The 15,417-nt window shown below is 65.7% G+C and overlaps 7 protein-coding genes across 7 annotated transcripts; 3 read left to right on the top strand and 4 right to left on the bottom strand.

The window, feature by feature from the left end:
- Positions 1–1,044: 1,044 nt before the first annotated feature.
- Positions 1,045–1,984, top strand: JCM10292_006955 (zinc finger MYND domain-containing protein; the record flags this gene model as incomplete). Its single annotated transcript, XM_076652587.1, has 3 exons — positions 1,045–1,167; positions 1,243–1,419; positions 1,505–1,984. The coding sequence occupies 3 exons, from the start codon at positions 1,045–1,047 to the stop codon at positions 1,982–1,984; spliced, it is 780 nt and encodes a 259-aa protein (XP_076501884.1).
- A 177-nt stretch (positions 1,985–2,161) lies between these two features.
- On the bottom strand, positions 2,162–3,592 carry JCM10292_006954 (inositol monophosphatase family protein; the record flags this gene model as incomplete). Its single annotated transcript, XM_076652586.1, has 7 exons — positions 2,162–2,316; positions 2,404–2,531; positions 2,598–2,861; positions 2,928–2,974; positions 3,036–3,053; positions 3,118–3,287; positions 3,439–3,592. The coding sequence occupies 7 exons, from the start codon at positions 3,590–3,592 to the stop codon at positions 2,162–2,164; spliced, it is 936 nt and encodes a 311-aa protein (XP_076501883.1).
- Positions 3,593–3,856: 264 nt separating this feature from the next.
- MUS81 (Mus81p) lies at positions 3,857–7,561 on the top strand (the record flags this gene model as incomplete). The annotated part of the gene is made up of 9 exons (XM_076652585.1): positions 3,857–3,961; positions 4,024–4,174; positions 4,237–4,731; positions 4,806–5,438; positions 5,498–5,530; positions 5,589–6,640; positions 6,706–6,775; positions 6,853–6,995; positions 7,070–7,561. The coding sequence occupies 9 exons, from the start codon at positions 3,857–3,859 to the stop codon at positions 7,559–7,561; spliced, it is 3,174 nt and encodes a 1,057-aa protein (XP_076501882.1).
- Positions 7,562–7,724: 163 nt separating this feature from the next.
- Positions 7,725–9,703, bottom strand: JCM10292_006952 (uncharacterized protein; the record flags this gene model as incomplete). The annotated part of the gene is made up of 8 exons (XM_076652584.1): positions 7,725–7,754; positions 7,853–8,551; positions 8,605–8,735; positions 8,804–8,916; positions 8,975–9,092; positions 9,179–9,329; positions 9,393–9,595; positions 9,667–9,703. 8 exons carry the CDS (start codon positions 9,701–9,703, stop codon positions 7,725–7,727), a joined length of 1,482 nt encoding a protein of 493 aa, XP_076501881.1.
- A 304-nt stretch (positions 9,704–10,007) lies between these two features.
- FMP32 (Fmp32p) lies at positions 10,008–10,986 on the top strand (the record flags this gene model as incomplete). Its single annotated transcript, XM_076652583.1, has 6 exons — positions 10,008–10,128; positions 10,199–10,353; positions 10,420–10,703; positions 10,764–10,784; positions 10,847–10,912; positions 10,974–10,986. 6 exons carry the CDS (start codon positions 10,008–10,010, stop codon positions 10,984–10,986), a joined length of 660 nt encoding a protein of 219 aa, XP_076501880.1.
- Positions 10,987–11,142: 156 nt separating this feature from the next.
- Positions 11,143–13,443, bottom strand: JCM10292_006950 (DEAD/DEAH box helicase; the record flags this gene model as incomplete). Its single annotated transcript, XM_076652582.1, has 6 exons — positions 11,143–11,348; positions 11,426–11,872; positions 11,970–12,492; positions 12,547–12,644; positions 12,703–12,959; positions 13,031–13,443. 6 exons carry the CDS (start codon positions 13,441–13,443, stop codon positions 11,143–11,145), a joined length of 1,944 nt encoding a protein of 647 aa, XP_076501879.1.
- Positions 13,444–14,175: 732 nt separating this feature from the next.
- On the bottom strand, positions 14,176–15,118 carry JCM10292_006949 (histone H3 family protein; the record flags this gene model as incomplete). The annotated part of the gene is made up of 4 exons (XM_076652581.1): positions 14,176–14,290; positions 14,401–14,504; positions 14,600–14,736; positions 14,917–15,118. The coding sequence occupies 4 exons, from the start codon at positions 15,116–15,118 to the stop codon at positions 14,176–14,178; spliced, it is 558 nt and encodes a 185-aa protein (XP_076501878.1).
- Between the last annotated feature and the right edge of the window lie 299 nt (positions 15,119–15,417).

The raw sequence follows: 15,417 nt of genomic DNA, 5'->3' as shown, positions 1-15,417 counted from the left end.
GCATTCGCCTGGACGGCTCGTGCCGGGCGTGGTTGCGTCTGCAGGCGGACCTTGACTGTTGCACGAGCACCGCCCCCCCCCCCCCCCCCCCCCCCCCCCCCCCCCCCCCCCCCCCCCCCCCCCGCCCGCCCCCCCCCGCCCCCCGCCCCGCCCCGGGGGGGCGCAGGGGCGCAGGGACGGCGGGCGGGGCTCACGGCGGCAGCCTTGGTGAGCTGGGCGAGGCGGAGCGAGCGGTGCATGGCTGCGGCGGGGACGGGGACAGAGGGGAAGAAGAGCGAGCGCACCCGCGCCCTCCGCCCGCGCCGCGCCTCGGCCTTAGCCCTGCGCGCGCGTCCATTACCCTTAAGCCCTACCCGCCAATACAACCACGCGCACTACCACCAGCTCCTTTCTCCCTTCGCTTCCTTACTCGCTTCTCGGGAGCAGCACGCGACTTTGCACGAGCGCCTGCTGCATCTCACAACACCCTCACTGTCTGCACTCTCCTGCTTCTCGCCCGCTGGCCTCTTGCTCTGGTCGACTCTGGCTTGCGCACATAACAAGCTTGGCCGACGCTGCTTCTCGCGACGCTCAGTGCTGCTGAACAGCCCACATGAACGACTCGACAGCTCTGGTGGCCTGCGCTTGTTCCCGCGCGTTCCGTTGGCGACTTCGTGCGCCTCTTGCGCTCATTCTCGCCTCATTCGACTCGCCGCGTTCAGGCGATTGTCCGAAGATGAAGGCGGCCGGCTAGCGCACACGAAGGACCATCTCACTGGGCCATTACACGCGGCCGGCAAGGTGGCAGTCGCAGCATGGACCCTGCTCGCGAGCAATTGACAAGAAAAAGGCACAGCGGTGCGGAGGGGAACTCGGATCCCACAAAACCTGCACTGCCAATGCCGAGAAAACGTACAGCGAACCCAGCAAGGGCGGAGCGACAAGGTGCTGGCGTCGCTTGCCTCGCCGCCTCCTCCCGTTGCTCCGAGGATTCTCCGCTTCGCGTCTTTTCGCTCCCTTTGCTGAGCCCGCGACAGCGGGAGTTAATACCCGTGCTGCCCTGACATGCCCTCCGACGCAGCCGAGCAGCCTTGCGTGGTCTGCGGCACCCCGACAACGCAGCGCTGCTCGGGCTGTGCGCAGCGCCAGATCGGTCTCTTCTTCTGCTCGCGCGCGCACCAGAAGCTCGCGAGTCCTTCTCCCACCGTCTCGGAACGCTGCCGCGACCCATTCTGACACGCGAATGGCCGAGGCGACGCGCAGGTGTGGTCCGCGCACAAGCTCGTCTGCTCGAAGGACCTCGACGCGCTGCTCCCCCCGCTCAACGATGACGAGGTCGAGGACGCCAAGGCGCGCATGCACCAGCCGTTACGTTGTGAAGGAGGACGGGTGTCGACGCTTGCGCGAGACGTGCAGATCCTCTGCAACTGCCCGCTGCCAGTCCGTCCCGTCGCCATCCGCGGACCCTGAACGCTCAGCCGACCCATCTCTGACCTGCGCTCTCTGTCTCTCTCACACACTACAGGAGGTGCTTTCTTACCGCCCCGGCCCCATCTTCGGCTCGTCCCAGCCCCCGTTCAAGCCTCTCCTCGTCCTCATGATCCGCTCCTCGCGCCTCGCCTCCTTCGCCGCGCCGCTCGACGTCACCGCGTCGTACGGCACGCCGGTCGTCTTCCTCCTCGCGAGCACCTACGTCGAGCACGCCCTCTTTGCGCTGCACGACGCGCGCCTCCTCCCCTCCTCCTCGCCAGCAGCAGGCCGGCTCGACGCCGAGACCTGGTTCAGTCCGCTGCTGCACCGCGCACTCGTCCTCGGCGCACTCGAGCTCGTCGCCCTCTCGCGCTCGAACGCGCTGCGCGAGTGCGCAGAGTACGTCGCCGGGCTCGAGACGATGCAGCGGTGGGTGCGCGCGGGGATGGGCACGGACAGGGAAGCGTTTCGACAGGCGCTGAAGGGGGTGGATTTCACGGTGGGGAGGGTGAATTACCATGCGCCGGCGAGGTAGTGCAGGGTTGGGGAGACGAGGGGAGTCGGCGCTTGCAATTCTCGGTGCGCCTTTCTTGATGTTCTCGCTCGTGCTTAGCGATTTGCGCAGTGTCACCAGCGCGAGAAGAGACAGTGGTGTCGTCACTAGAGATCTGACCGTGATTTGGACCATGCACATGCTCTGCTTGGCTCGGCTCTACACGTCCCACTCCTCGGCGACCTGGAAGAACTCGCGCGCGATCCGGTCCTGCGCCTCCTCGCCCGTCTCGCTCTCGCTATCTGCGATCGCGCGCACGACGAAAAAGTGGTGGCCCATCAGGTCCTGCGGTGTCCAGGCCTTGCCACCCTTGGCTGTGTGTGCGGGTCGGTCAGTTCCTTCTTGACTGTCTCGGCGAGTACGAGACGAGGAAGGCATGCGAGCGGGAGAGCGAGGCGCACCGTAGACCTTTCCGCCCGCTTCGCGCGCAATGATGGTACCCGCGCAGACGTCCCAGGACCAGCACCCGATCTCCCAGTAGAGGTCGAGCTGGCCCGCGGCGACCATCGCATAGTTGATCGCGGCAGACCTGCGGTCGTCTCTCAAGCTCAGTCCCAGCGTCAAAATCGCGTGCAGAGAGTGAACGTGAGCGCACCCGACGCTGCGGAGCGAATGGGCCATGACGCCCCCCTCGACCTCGTTCCCGTCCCCGGCAAGCTTCATGAACGTCCGTCCCTTCTTCTCGATCACGGCCTTGCTGCGGTCCGACCCCCACTCCACGCCGATCACGGCGTGCCCGAGCGACGGGAGCGCGGGCGGGTGCGGGTGCGTGAGCGGGAGGCGCGTCGTCTCGTTCAGGTAGGCGCCGTGCCCCGCGCGCGCAGAGTAGAGCTTGTTCAGGAACGGGTTGTAGATGACGCTGTGGACGCTCGAAGGAGCGGGTCAGACTGTGTGCGGAACTAAAAGTAGAGACGGACGAACGGACCCGATGACCGGCTCTTGCTTGTAGGTGAAGCCGATGCTGCAGCAGACCTGCATTGGGATGCGTCAATAACGCATGATAACACGTCCGGAAGAACAGGTGTGTGCGCACAAAGTCGATTGCGTGGACCTGCCGGGGAGAGAAGCGTAAGTTGGACCGGGACAAAATCGTTCCGGGCGACGATGCGACGCACAAAGTTGGTCGTTCCGTCGATCGGGTCGACGATGAAGGTCGGCTCGTCTGTCAGGTCGACGCGCTCGCCGCCGGCAAAGCTCTCCTCGCCGATGAACTTGAAGTGCGGGTACTTTGCCGCGATTGACTCCTTGATGAAGGCTTCGACGGCCTGGTCCGTCTCGGTCACGACTGTGTGTCCAATTGGCGTCAGTGCGAGTATTTCGCGGGTTCAGCATGCCCTCTGGTTTGCAGAGCGAGACCATGTGGGGGCCAATGCACGTTTCCGACGGCGCGAAGTCGGTTCTCGCAACGAGTAGCGAGCAGGAGCGACACGACGCACGGTCTACGCGGTTCTTCTTGGTGTCCTTTACGGCTGCGCTGTCGTCCGAGCTGGTGCGCTGCTGCGAGCCGTCGAGGATGCGCTGGCCAGCGTCGCGTGCGAGCTGCACCGTGAAGCGGTGGATCTCGGCAAAGTCGAGCTCGTCTACAGACATCCTTGCTGTACTCTGCACTGGCACTGCCTCTGCTCAGAGAGAAGCGCGTCTGAACGGAGTCGACCCGAAAGTGGAGCGACGCCGCGAAAGGTCAACCTGGACCCGCTCCGCTCGCTCGCCCAGACGGGCCGAGTGAGGCTTGCATCCTGCTTGGAAGAGCTACAGACACCGCCCAGACGAGCCACACACCCCCCGCAGCTCTTGCGCCCGCTCCTGCTCGTCCTCGTCGCGTCCTCATCGAACCGCGTCCATCTCGCAAGCACCATGCCCAAGGTGCAGCCTGGCAATCCCGACTGGGCCCAGTGGGTCGCAGAGCTCGCCAGCCGGTCCGAGGAGCGCGGAGAGAAGAGCGCACAGACCTACAAACGCGTCCGTCCCCTTCCTTCCCTCTCGAGGCCTCCCGTGCAGCCCGCTAATCCCCTCAGAGACAGGCCGCGCACTCGCTCAAGAGCTGTCCAATTACGTTCACGCACCCGGACGAAACGCGGCAGCTCAAGGGTATCGGCCCGAAGATCATCGACTACATTATGGACAAGCTCCGCGCAAAGTGCGAGCAGGAAGGCGTGCCCATGCCCGACCGCGGTCCGTCTCCCGCCCGACGCACCCCGCGAGAAGGTGACACTTACGACTGGAACCTCCCGCAGTCGGCTCGCCCACCCGCGCGCGCAAAGCGCCCGGCAAGAAGCGGGTCGTCGCGCCCGAGGACGACTTTGATCCGCGCGAGGCCCGCCGCCAGCGTCTCACTGACGCCGACGCCGTCGCTTCCGGCTCGCGCCTCGCGTTCAACCCACACCCGGACGGGCACATCTTTGGCCAGGCTGCGTCGGACGACGAGGGGCCCGAGGAGGACTTTCATTTTGGCGCGAAGGGCAAGGGTAAGGGCAAAGCGAAGGAGAAGGCGCCACCCAAGCCGCGCGAGTACATTCCGAAGAAGAACAGCGGCGCGTATGCGATCCTCCTCGCGCTGTACAAGCACGCTTCGTTCGACGAGCGCCAGGCTTGGAGGACCAAAGCACAGATCATCGAGGACGGCGAGGAGTACAGCACCACGCCCTTCGAGACGGGGACGGCGAACCGTGGCGGGCAGATTCAGGGCGGGCAGAGCTTCACGTACTCGGCGTGGAGCGGGATGAAGACACGTGCGTTTCGCCTGGATCTTTCCCACCGGCCGCTGGCCGCTAGTACCCGAGTGGCTAACCTCCATTCATCGCAGTGCAAAACAAGGACCTCGTCGAGTCTGACAACAAGCGCCCCGCCAAGTTCGCCCTCACCGCCTCGGGCTACGCCCTCGCCGAGAAGCTCGCCCCTAGCGCCTCCCTCCCTCTGCACGTGCGCCAGCCCTCCTCTTCCGCGGGTCATCCTTCCTCCTCCGGCCTCGGCGGCGGCGGCGGCGAAGCGCACCCGTCGTCGTCCGGCAGCTTCGGCGGGCCACAGCACCAGCACCGCCCCTTTGCCGGCCGCGGCAACATTCTCGGCGGGGCGTCGTCCGGCCCGCGACCTGCCTCGACGAGCGGCGCCGTGCACGCCTCTGCGCCGCGCCGGCGCGTCTCCACGCCTCCGCTCGACTTTGGCCTTGGCGACGAGATGGAGGACGACGAGCCCGAGTTCCGCGAGCAGATGCGCCGCGCGATGGAGCTCAGCCAGAGGGAGAGCTCGGCGCTACTGACGAGCGAGGCGGGCGAGGCGAGCAGCAGAGCAAGGGCGCAGAGACCGCCGACGGGTGGGAGCGGCAGCGGCGGAGGAGGAGGAGGAGGAGGGGCGGCGCTCGATGGGAGGAAGGCGGCGCTGGGAGGGTATGCGGCGAGGGCGGCGGAGAAGGGTGCGGCACCGGCGATGAAGAATGTTGGTGAGCTGAACGGCCGGGTCACGTTGACGGTCGCTCAGGACTGACCGTCTCTCATGCAGACAACGCTTTTGGGTACTTCTACCTCGACGAGGGTACGGCTCACACCCGCAACGAGACTCTTGTTTTGGCTGACTCTCATATCGACCGCAGACAACAACCGCGTCCTCAACCGCGACGAAGCCGAAGTCTCGCAGACGGACGACGGCGCCGACCTCCTCTTCCGCATCGAGTATCGTGTCGCGCAGGACCTGCACCCCATCGTCCGCGGCCTCAAGAAGGTCGAGCCGCTCACACGTGCTGCAGCGCTGCCGGGCGGGACGACCAAGAGCGCCTACATCCGCGCTCGGGTTTCAAACGACACGGCACCGGGCTTCCCCAGGTCTTCGGCGGGGTTGGCGACTCCTGCCGACAAGCAGACGAGGCCTTCAGATCCAATGTCCAGCCTTCTCGGCGGGTACCAGGCGCCCGAGAAGCGCGTCAAAGACGCCATGTACGCCCCGCCGCCCGAGGTGCGCAGGTTCGGCGCGGATGCTTCGGCGTTGACAGCGCAGCGTGGCGCGTCGAGCGTCAGGGATGTGCTGTCCCGCTTCGGGGGCGCCGGCAGCTCGTCCCCCGCGCAAGCAATCGCTGGTCCTTCGACTGGCGGCGCCGTCCCGCGCAAGACGAGCAACTCGACTGTCCACCCCTCTTCCAATGCACCGGCGCTCAGCCCGAGTCCGACGCGCACCCGCACGTCCGCCTCGACCATTCTCGCCGATGCACCGCGCACCTTCGTCCCGACGTCGTCGCAGAACCCGCTTCTCGTCGCGTACGACCCACCCGCAAATATGCCTCACGTTGCGCGGCATCCGCTCGACCCCGTGCGCGACTCCACCGCTACGTCGCCGTTCTCCTCCACGCCATTTACGCCAATCGTCTGGCCCGCCGGGTCGTTCAAGGTCTTTCTCGTCGTCGATTCGCGCGAGGGCACGCGCGAGCACGGCAAGCGCGTCGAGCTGTGCGAAAAGCTCGAGCGCGAGGGCGTCCGCGTCGCGGGCAAGATGATGCCCCTCGGCGACATGCTGTGGGTCGCGAGGCGCGTCGACCCCGTTTCGGGCAGGGCGACGGGCGGGGACGACGTCGTGCTCGATGCGATCGTCGAGCGCAAGCGGCTCGACGACTTGTGCACCTCGATCCTTGACGGACGCTACATCGGCCAGAAGGTCCGCGGCGGTGTCGCTTTCGTCGCCGCTTGTTGACTCGCTGACCTCGGTTCTTTGGTTCGCAGCTCCGCCTCAAGGACTCGGGCATCACGCATCGCATCTACCTGATCGAGAAGTACGACGTCGCTGCCCAGTGTACGTGCAGTCCCTTGATGTCTCGGACCGTCGCCCGCCTTAGCTGACACGAAGCTTCGAGCGATTCTCTGGCGCAGACGAGAAGTTCGGAAAGCAGATCTGGACTTGCAAGTCGCAGCTGCAAGTCAACGACGGCTTCTACGTGCACGAGTCGGCCAACATCGCCGACACGCTCAACTACCTGAAGAAGCGCACGCAGATCATGGCTGAACTCTACGAGGTGCGTCTGTTGCACTCGCTCCGGGCGTGCGCACTTTGTGTTCACGTACTGATGACCTGATGCGCCGGGCGCAGTCCACCAACCTGCACATCATTCCCGACACGCACATCGATCGCACAACGTACCTCTCTCTCCAGCAGCACTTGCGCCGCACGGCCCCGGCCACCTCGTACCACACGTCCTACGCCTCGTTCTGCGCGCTCAACAAGCCCGACGCAGCGCTGACGCTGCGCGCCCAGTGGGCGAGCATGATCCAGCGCGTCAGCGGCGTCTCGGCCGAAAAAGCCGTCCAGTTCCTCTCGCGGTGGGAAACGCCAGTCCAGTTCTTTGACGAGGCGAAGGCGCACGAGCGCGAGGTCGACGACGAGAATCGCGCGCTCGACGCTGCGGCAGGTGTGGAGGGGAAGGCGCAGCCGAAGAAGCGCGGGGCGCCCAAGAGGCGCAAGGCCGAGGATTTCGTACTCGAGCAACTCGACGACGGGAGCGGGACGGCGAGGGGGATCAAGGGCAAGCTGGGCGCCAAGATTTGGGAGGTCTTCATGACGAGCGGGAAGTACGCGACGTGAGGACGACGAAGGGGGCATCTTTGTTGGCTTTTGCTCTTCTTGCTGTTTTTTGTTGTCACTACCTTGCCTTCTTTCGCAACGCGCACGTGTTCTTGGGATCGAATGCTCGCCGAACGACCAGAGTACAGACAACAAGTGAGATGAACGTGACAGCAGCTACAGCTCATCCGTCCCCCAGCAAGTTCCACCGAGCCTGTGTGTCGCAGTCAAGCAGAAGAAGAAGAAGGGCGAGAGGAGTCAGCAAGCTGTGTGCTCTCGTGGCCGCCGCTCAAACCGACTGTGCGGACTCACCCTCTTGGCCGATCGCTCGTCCTCCGCCTCCCCCTCCTGCGAAGCCGTTCCTCCCCTCGACGCCCCAAGCGCCGGCGCGCCCTGCGTCGGCCCCAGCTGCGTCGCCGCGCCCTGCGTCGTCTCGCTCACGAGCACCCTTGCATCCTCCTGCTGCCGCTGTTGGGTGGGCGGCAGCTGCGAGAGCCGGTCAATCTCGGCAAACGCCTCGTCCGGGTCGTCGAACAGCAGGTCGTCCATCCCGCCGCCGTACTCGTCGTCGCTGTCCCCCGCAGCGGCCGGCTGCGTGCCCCCGCGGGCGCGCGCGAACGAAGCCGGCGCAGGGGAGGGCGTCGGCGCGTTGAACAGCGGGCGATGCGCTCCAGCGCCGGACGCTGCTGCACCCGCCCCCGATCGCTGCGCCGGCGTCGCACTCGTCCGCGCGCCGCTGCCCGCCGCGCGCGCCTGCACGCTCTCGCTCTTCTCGCGCTTGACCTTGTTGTCCCTCGCGGGTGCGCCGCCGCCCGAGTCGTAGTCGGTCGTGGCGACGACGAACTTGGCTTCAAAGGCGTCGCCGGTGAGGGCGAGCATGAGCGGGCGGCCGCCCGAGGTGAAGTGCGCGGAGAGAGGGGTCGGGAGCGAGTCGGCCAGGGTGATGATGGCCTGCGGAGCGCTCAAGGTTGTGAGCTGCATCGCCGTGACAACAGCAGCCGTCGCCGAGCTCTTGTGATGGCAAGAGCCGCGCCGCAGCATGAGAGACGCAGCCAGCAACCCACCTTGAACTCCTTGAGCGCAAACGTGACAACGTCCTCCTCCGGCACGTCATACGCGTCGAAATCTTCAATGTCGACGATGAGTTCCGTCGCCAACGGGCGCGACGCAAAGTGGTCTGCCGAGTTGACCGTTTCTGCACGTTCCGCGCATCGCTCGTCAGCACAGAGTCCGCACGGGCAAAACCAGCCTGCAACGACGCACCGTCAAAGGTCGTGTCGTTGAAGCTCTTGAGGCGGCAGGCGAGTCCGCCGCAGTAGAATGTGATCTCGTCGCTCCCGCCCGACGCGCCGGGGCGGACGTGGAAGTGGTCGGTCCTGCTCGTCTCGCCGAATCAGCAGGGCCCCTAGCACGATCGGTGCAAGGTAAACGGACCACTCCTTGAGCACGCGCGAAGAGGCGGTCCAGGTCGAGGTGCAGGCGTTGAGGTCGAAGCGCGCCCAGTTCTGGACGTTCGGGTCGCTGTACGTCAGGCTGTGCTTCTTGCGGACGCCTGTGGTCACAAGGGTGCCCCGCAGGTCAGTCAGCTTCTGTTCTGCACAGAGGCAGACACGGACCGCGTGAAACTCTTGCTCGCACCATGCTGGCAGAACATGTGGACGACCAGGCGGCACTCGCCCGAGTCGACGCCGGGCTCGTGCGGATGGCCGGGCGCATCCGAGTCGACGACCGAGATGGAGCACGACTCGACCGTGTTCTGCGACTTGGAGCGGAGGGTCGAGAGGAAGGGCTGTGGCGCAGTGCTGTCAGTGCGATCGAAACGGGAGGTAAGCATCGAGGCGAGGACGCGCACCTTGCCCGTGATCGAGAACTTGCACGGCCGCTCCGACTCGGGGTCGACGAGGCGGTACTCTGCAAAGAAGCGGGTGTAGAGGTGGACGATGCCAAACGCGGTGCGCGAGCTGTTTACGGTCGAGATGGACAGGCGGGTCGGCGCGCAGCTGAAGTCGAGGTCGTCGCCGATTTTGGTCAAGCAGGCAACGGCTCGAGTAAAGTCTGAAGGCAGTTTGAGCACGTCAGCGCGGTCGGGCGAGGCAAATGAGGGGGGAGGTGGGGCGGGAACGCACTCTTGAGGGCCGTTCCACCGGCGATGTTAAGCTCCATGTGTGCCTCGAGCTCACGGGCGCATGCTCGTCCCCTCGACTCGCGTACACACGGCTTGACAGCTGCCTTTGCTGTGACGAGGGACCGTACACCGCGTTCGGGACGATGAGGCGGTGAAGCCGAGCGCGATGGCGACGAGCGGCGTTTGAAGTAGCAAAGCGGGTGCTGCCGAGTCGAGTAGAGTCCACAGAGCAGTGCACGAGTCTCGCAAGTCGCAGGAGAGCGACTGGTCGAGGGTCGACTCCATCGCTGTGGTTGCGTCGGGTGTTGGCAACTTCGCGAATACAACCTGCGACTAGGGAAGATGCTTGCACGGACAGCGCACAGTGCACGTGCAGCAGCTCGCACACCCTCGCTCGTGCGGCCCTGGCCCGCCCCGGCCGTGTCGCGCCCTCTGCACGCCGCTCCTCGTCCCCTTGCGCAGCGTAAGTCGCGCGTGCTGCCCTCGACAGCGCACAGGCGAGGACAGGCTGACGTGTGTCGCACTCGCCGCAGACTACTTCGACTCGGCCGATTACGTCCAGCGCTTCGAGCAGGAGGGGCTCACCCGCACCCAGGCAGAGGGCGTCGTCGACGCCCTCGAGTCGATCGTCCAGGAATCGATCCAGAACCTCGAGAGCAACCTCGTGTCCCGCACAGAGCACTACAAGGTCCGCCCGCCCCTCGCCGCCGCCGCCGAGACTACAGACTCACCTCCCCTCCCCTCGCACCCGCAGCATCATGACCGCCAGAAGGTCGACTTTGCCGCACTCAAGCAGAACCTCGAGCTGTCCGAGCGCACCGACTTTATGAACCTCAAGGCCGAGAACGAGCGCCTCCTCGGCGACATTGAGCGCCTCAAGCAGAAGCTGCGCGAGGAAATCTCGCGCACCCAGGCCGGCGTCCGCCTCGACCTCAACCTTGAAAAGGGCCGCATCCGCGACGAGATGAGCACGCGCGAGAGCAAGCTGACCGAGGTCGACACGCGGATAGAGAACGAGATTGGCCTCTTGCGCGCTTCGTGCGCTTCTCGTCTTCCCTCCTGGCTTTCCTGGCTTGCGCTGACTTCGTTTGCCCACAGCATGGAGGCAGTCAAGTTCAAGTACGTATCACGATCAACCGCTGGAGCCCTTGCTCAACCGCTGACCATCCACCGTCGTGCAGTATCTTGCAATACGCCTTTGCCGTCATGTCCGGTACCGGTGCCCTGCTGCTGGCCTACCTCCGCATGTACGCTCGCAATCATGGTGAGGAGGCTGCCGGACAGCACTGACGACTCTACTGTCTGCAGGTTTGCCCACTAGCGCTGTTCCGTACCTTCCCCTTGTTGTAGTCTTGTATCTCTCGCCGCAGTCTCCTCTTCCAACGGCAGCCCCAGCAAGCGAGAAAGCGCCACACGTGACAGTCGCAAAAAATCTATATGGCAATGCGATGCGACCCAACCCACAGCAGCGCAACCTCTACTGCGGCCCCCTCGCGCCGCCCCTCCCGCCGCCACGGCCCCTCCCCGCGCCACCGCGACCACCGCCGCCGCCACGCCCGCCGCGCCCGTTGCCGCCGCCGCCACCACCGCGCCCGTTGCCGCCTTCCTTGCCGGGGAGGGCCGAGACGATGCGCAGGCCGGGGGTGCCCTTGAGGCCCATCTTGCCGACCGTCTGCGCGAGCACTGCTCACAAAGAGTGGCGTCAGTCGCGCTCCTTCGAGTAGTGCAAGGAGCAGCAAAGAAGAAGAGAGCGAACGCACTGCCCGGCACCTCTGCGCAGCCCAACCCGCCCCTCTCTGCGGGCGTCGTCGCAAACTCGTTCCACGTGCGCACGAGCTCCGCCGCGCTCCCGCGGAACGCGTCGCGCAGGACGCCCTTGTAGAACCCGATGCTCGCGCTGTACATCTGCCCCTTGGTCTCTTCGTCGACGAGCGGCATCGCGCGCGCGAGGTCCTCCCGCGCGCGCTCGACCGCCCCGCCCGCGAGGCCCGGGGCGAGCGCCGTCTGCGCGAGGGGGTGCGGCTGGAGAGGGAGGGACGAGACGCCCGGGCGACGGAGGAAGAACGTCTCGAACGGCGCGAGGATCAGCATCCCGACGCCGCCGCCGCCGGCGACGGTCGAGCCGGCGCGCGCAGTGCGGCCGAGGCGGTGGATGTACTGCTCGGCCGAGGCGGGGACGCCGAGCTGGATCACGGTCGTGACGTTGGCTGCGAGGAGAGAACGGGTACAGCGGTCAGTGTTGCCGTTTGCGTGCGATGCACGCTACCTCAGAGCTTTCGGCAGTAGAGCGGTGAAGAAACGCACGGAAGTCCATGCCGCGCGCCGTGACGTCGGACGAGAAGAGGACGCCGCCCTGCGCGACCTTGAAGGCCTCGGCCGCAGCGTTGCGCTGACTCTGGCTCTTGCGCGAGTGGATCTCGTACACTTCGAACCCGGGTGCGAGCTGCTGGAGGCCGACGCGCTTGAAGAGCGCGGCGACGAGGCCCGTCGCGCGCGCGGTCGGGAGGAACACCATGACCTTTGTCGCGGCGCCGTGCGTCGCAATCTCGCTGCGGAGGAGCGCGAGCGTCTGCGGGAAGAGGTCGAGGAGCGACGGCGGCGTGAGGGCAAACTGCGGCACCGACTCGTGCGTGTTCTCCTCGTCGGGCGGGATCGTCGACGCGAACTGGTGCGACGGCAGGAGCGCCATCTTGCCGAGCTGGTGCACCTGCGCCGGGATCGTCGCCGAGAAGAGGAGCGTCTGGCGCGGCTGCTGCGCGCGGTTCGGGAGGTGCGAGATGATGCGCTCGCAGTCCTGACGGAAGCCTTGCTCGAGGAGACGGTCGGCCTGCGGCGGTACGCCCGTCAGTATGTGCGAGGTTCATCTGCTAACTCAACGCACCTCGTCAAAGATGAGGGTGCGAAGACCAGAGAGCTTGGGCTTGAGGCCGGCGTTCTGGAGGTGGTCGAGCAGGCGGCCAGGTGTCGCGATGAGGAAGTCTGAGGAGTGCATGCTCTGTCAATACATACCCACGTTGAGGTGTACGCTTCAACGCACCGCAGCGCTCGTGGTTCAAGCGCTTGGTCTCCGCGTTCATGTTGGTCCCGCCGACGACGTGCTGCACCTTGTACTGTGTCCCGCTGAGGAGCGTCTTTGCGCTTTCCTCGATCTGGATCGCGAGCTCGCGCGTCGGCGAGAGGACGAGGACCGAGATCTGCCCCTTGAGCGGCTGGGTCGGGGCGCGGAGGAGGTTCTCGATCGAGGGGATGAGGAAGGCGAGCGTCTTGCCCGTGCCCGTGCGAGCCTGAGCGAGCCTGGAGCACAATAGGGACTGTCAGTATGACCGCAAGCTAGAAGGAAGAAGAATCGAGTGCTCTGAACGCACACATCGACACCAGTCAAGCAGACGGGCAAGGTCATCGCCTGCACCTCGGTGCAGTACTCGTACCCGCCCGAAGCGATACCACGCGCCGTCTGCTGCGAGATGAGACCCTGCTGGGCAAAGTCTGCGAACCGGGTCGACGAGAACGTCTTGGACAGCGCCGAGCCGGGGACGACTCCTGCTCCTGCTGCGCCAGCGGGCGTCGCGGCGCGCGGGGTCTGCGACGGCGTCGTGACGGTGCTCGCGAGGCTGAGCGGGGTGGCAGCCGCGCTGGGATGGGGCTGAACGGGCGCAGCGGGGGACGCGTTCGCGGGAGCGGTGCTGCCGTCCTGGGCGGGTTTGGGCTTGCGATTGCGGTGGTAGGGGCGGTGGCGCTTCTTCTGGCCCTGCTGGGCGGGAGGGGCGGGCGCAGACATCGTCGTGGTGCGTGCGAGCGAGAGCAAGCGGCGAGTCGGGACCAGAGGGGAGCTCGTCGCAAAGTTGCCCGCGACCCCTTTGCTCGTCTCGCGTCTTGCGCACTTCTGCTGCTACGTACACAGTCTAGGCTACGACTCGAGAGGATCCGCGCTGGAGATTGCGCAGTGCGCGCCGTGCTCCGCTCGCAAACCGGCTTCATCAGTTTCCGAGCTCGTCTTGCTGCTCGCGGCTTGTCAGCCGGTTTTGGGAGGCTTGCGACCTGCAGATCTGCTCAGTGATGCGTCCAAGATCTTAATATCTGTGCGGTCGCTCGACTTTGCCCGACTCTAGCAAGAGGAACGTCGACTTCGCTCCTACTTTCCGGGCGGGCACGCTTCTCTGCGCACGGCAAAGTCAGCCCGGACGCACTTCGACGCCGTTGAACTTTCCAGCATCCGTCTGCTTGTTGGAGAGGAGAGCACGCAACCGACTGTGCGTCGCTGGGCTCCAACTGGTTTCGCCAACTCCGCCGAGGCGCAGAGTATGGGAAAGCGTCGAGCGACACTCTCGTGCGGCGAACTAACCGCAGACCGTGACAGATATTACCAGATACAACGAAGGAGAGCCTATCCATACCAGAACGACGGGTATCCAACCGCGAGCCAAATTCCTACAGACCTCCTTCTCCCGTTCTCCTTCCTGCGGGTACACCTCCCCGGCCAAGCACCTGCCGCAGCGAGTGCGAGTGGCGATCACATAAAGTCGCCGCGAATGCGCCGCACGAGCTGCATGTCGCGCTGCATGATGGTGACGCGCTTGGCGTGCAGCGCGCACAGGTTCGAGTCTTCGAAGAGGTGCACGAGGTATCTGAGCAGTGTTGAGAATGTTGTCAGTGCCTGATTCCAAGACTTCAGGAAAGTAGCCGTGCCGGTCTGGCACCGGCATCACCAACAGCGAAAGAAGGCGAAAAGACGCACGCTTCGGTTGCTTCTTGCAGCGCGACGAGCGCCGAGCTCTGCCACCGCAGCCCGACGCCATTGCCGTCCTCGTCCTCGAAGAACTCGGTCGCAATCTCCCTGACCTGTGTGCAGCGAGATACGGTCCATTTATCAGCGCCCTGCCTGACCTGTATGCGGGCAAAGCAACCGAAAGTGCACAGCGGGAGTCGTGACGCACCAATCGCGCAAACGGCAGTCGTCGCAAGAGCAAGTCGGTCGATTTCTGGTAGTGCCGGATCTCGCGCAGCGCGACCGTGCCCGGGCGGAAGCGGTGCGGTTTCCGCTGCGCCGGCTGCTTAGGTGCTGGTTGGCCATCTGTGCGAGGATGCGGGGAGTGTCAGCGCACTGTTGGCACTACGAGACCCTCTGCTGGACCGGCTTGTCCGCAAGATACGGCACGCGAAGTGCGCTGCGGCAGCATCACCGCCTCGTGCAGCGCGAGCGGTGCAACCTGGTCCAGCGAGCTCCACAACCGGTGAAATCGAGCAGACGCACGCCTCGTCTTTCCTCCCGTGCTCTGCCTCGGCCCCTTGCCCGCCGTCGCGCCCGTGCTCTTCCTCGGCGCCTTTCCTCCCGGCCCCGCCGCTGCGCCCGCCCCACCGAGCGGTTGCTGCGCGATGCGCTTCTGCGCCGTGACCGTCTTCTTGACCGCGATGGTCGTCTTCTTTGCGGGGGACTTGCGCGGCGTCTGGGCCATGGCTGCGGCGTGCGAGAGGGGAGGGACGGGGGAGCGGGTCGATCACAAATGGGCGCGAGGTGATGAGGAAGAGCGACGGGTGAGGAGGGCGCACGGTAAGCGGTGGGTGCGCTTGATGGTGTCTGTCAAGCAACTGGCGCGTCTCGGGATCGCGTACGAGGCAGGAAGAGCAGAGGAGCGCGCGGGGATCGGCGAGAGCAACAGAAGCGGATGAGGCGGGTCTCGTCGTGACGCTGCCCACTCACACTCGTGCGGGTCTATCGCGATGCCGAGGAGCTGCTCGGGATGCCCAGTGCTCG

The sequence above is a fragment of the Rhodotorula paludigena genome, assembly GCF_050403205.1.
Source record: "Rhodotorula paludigena JCM10292 DNA, Rt_paludigena_JCM10292v1_ctg81, whole genome shotgun sequence".
Lineage (NCBI taxonomy): Eukaryota > Fungi > Basidiomycota > Microbotryomycetes > Sporidiobolales > Sporidiobolaceae > Rhodotorula > Rhodotorula paludigena.
The sequence above is the reverse complement of the archived record's forward strand: the minus strand, read 5'-3'. Positions and strand labels throughout refer to the sequence as shown.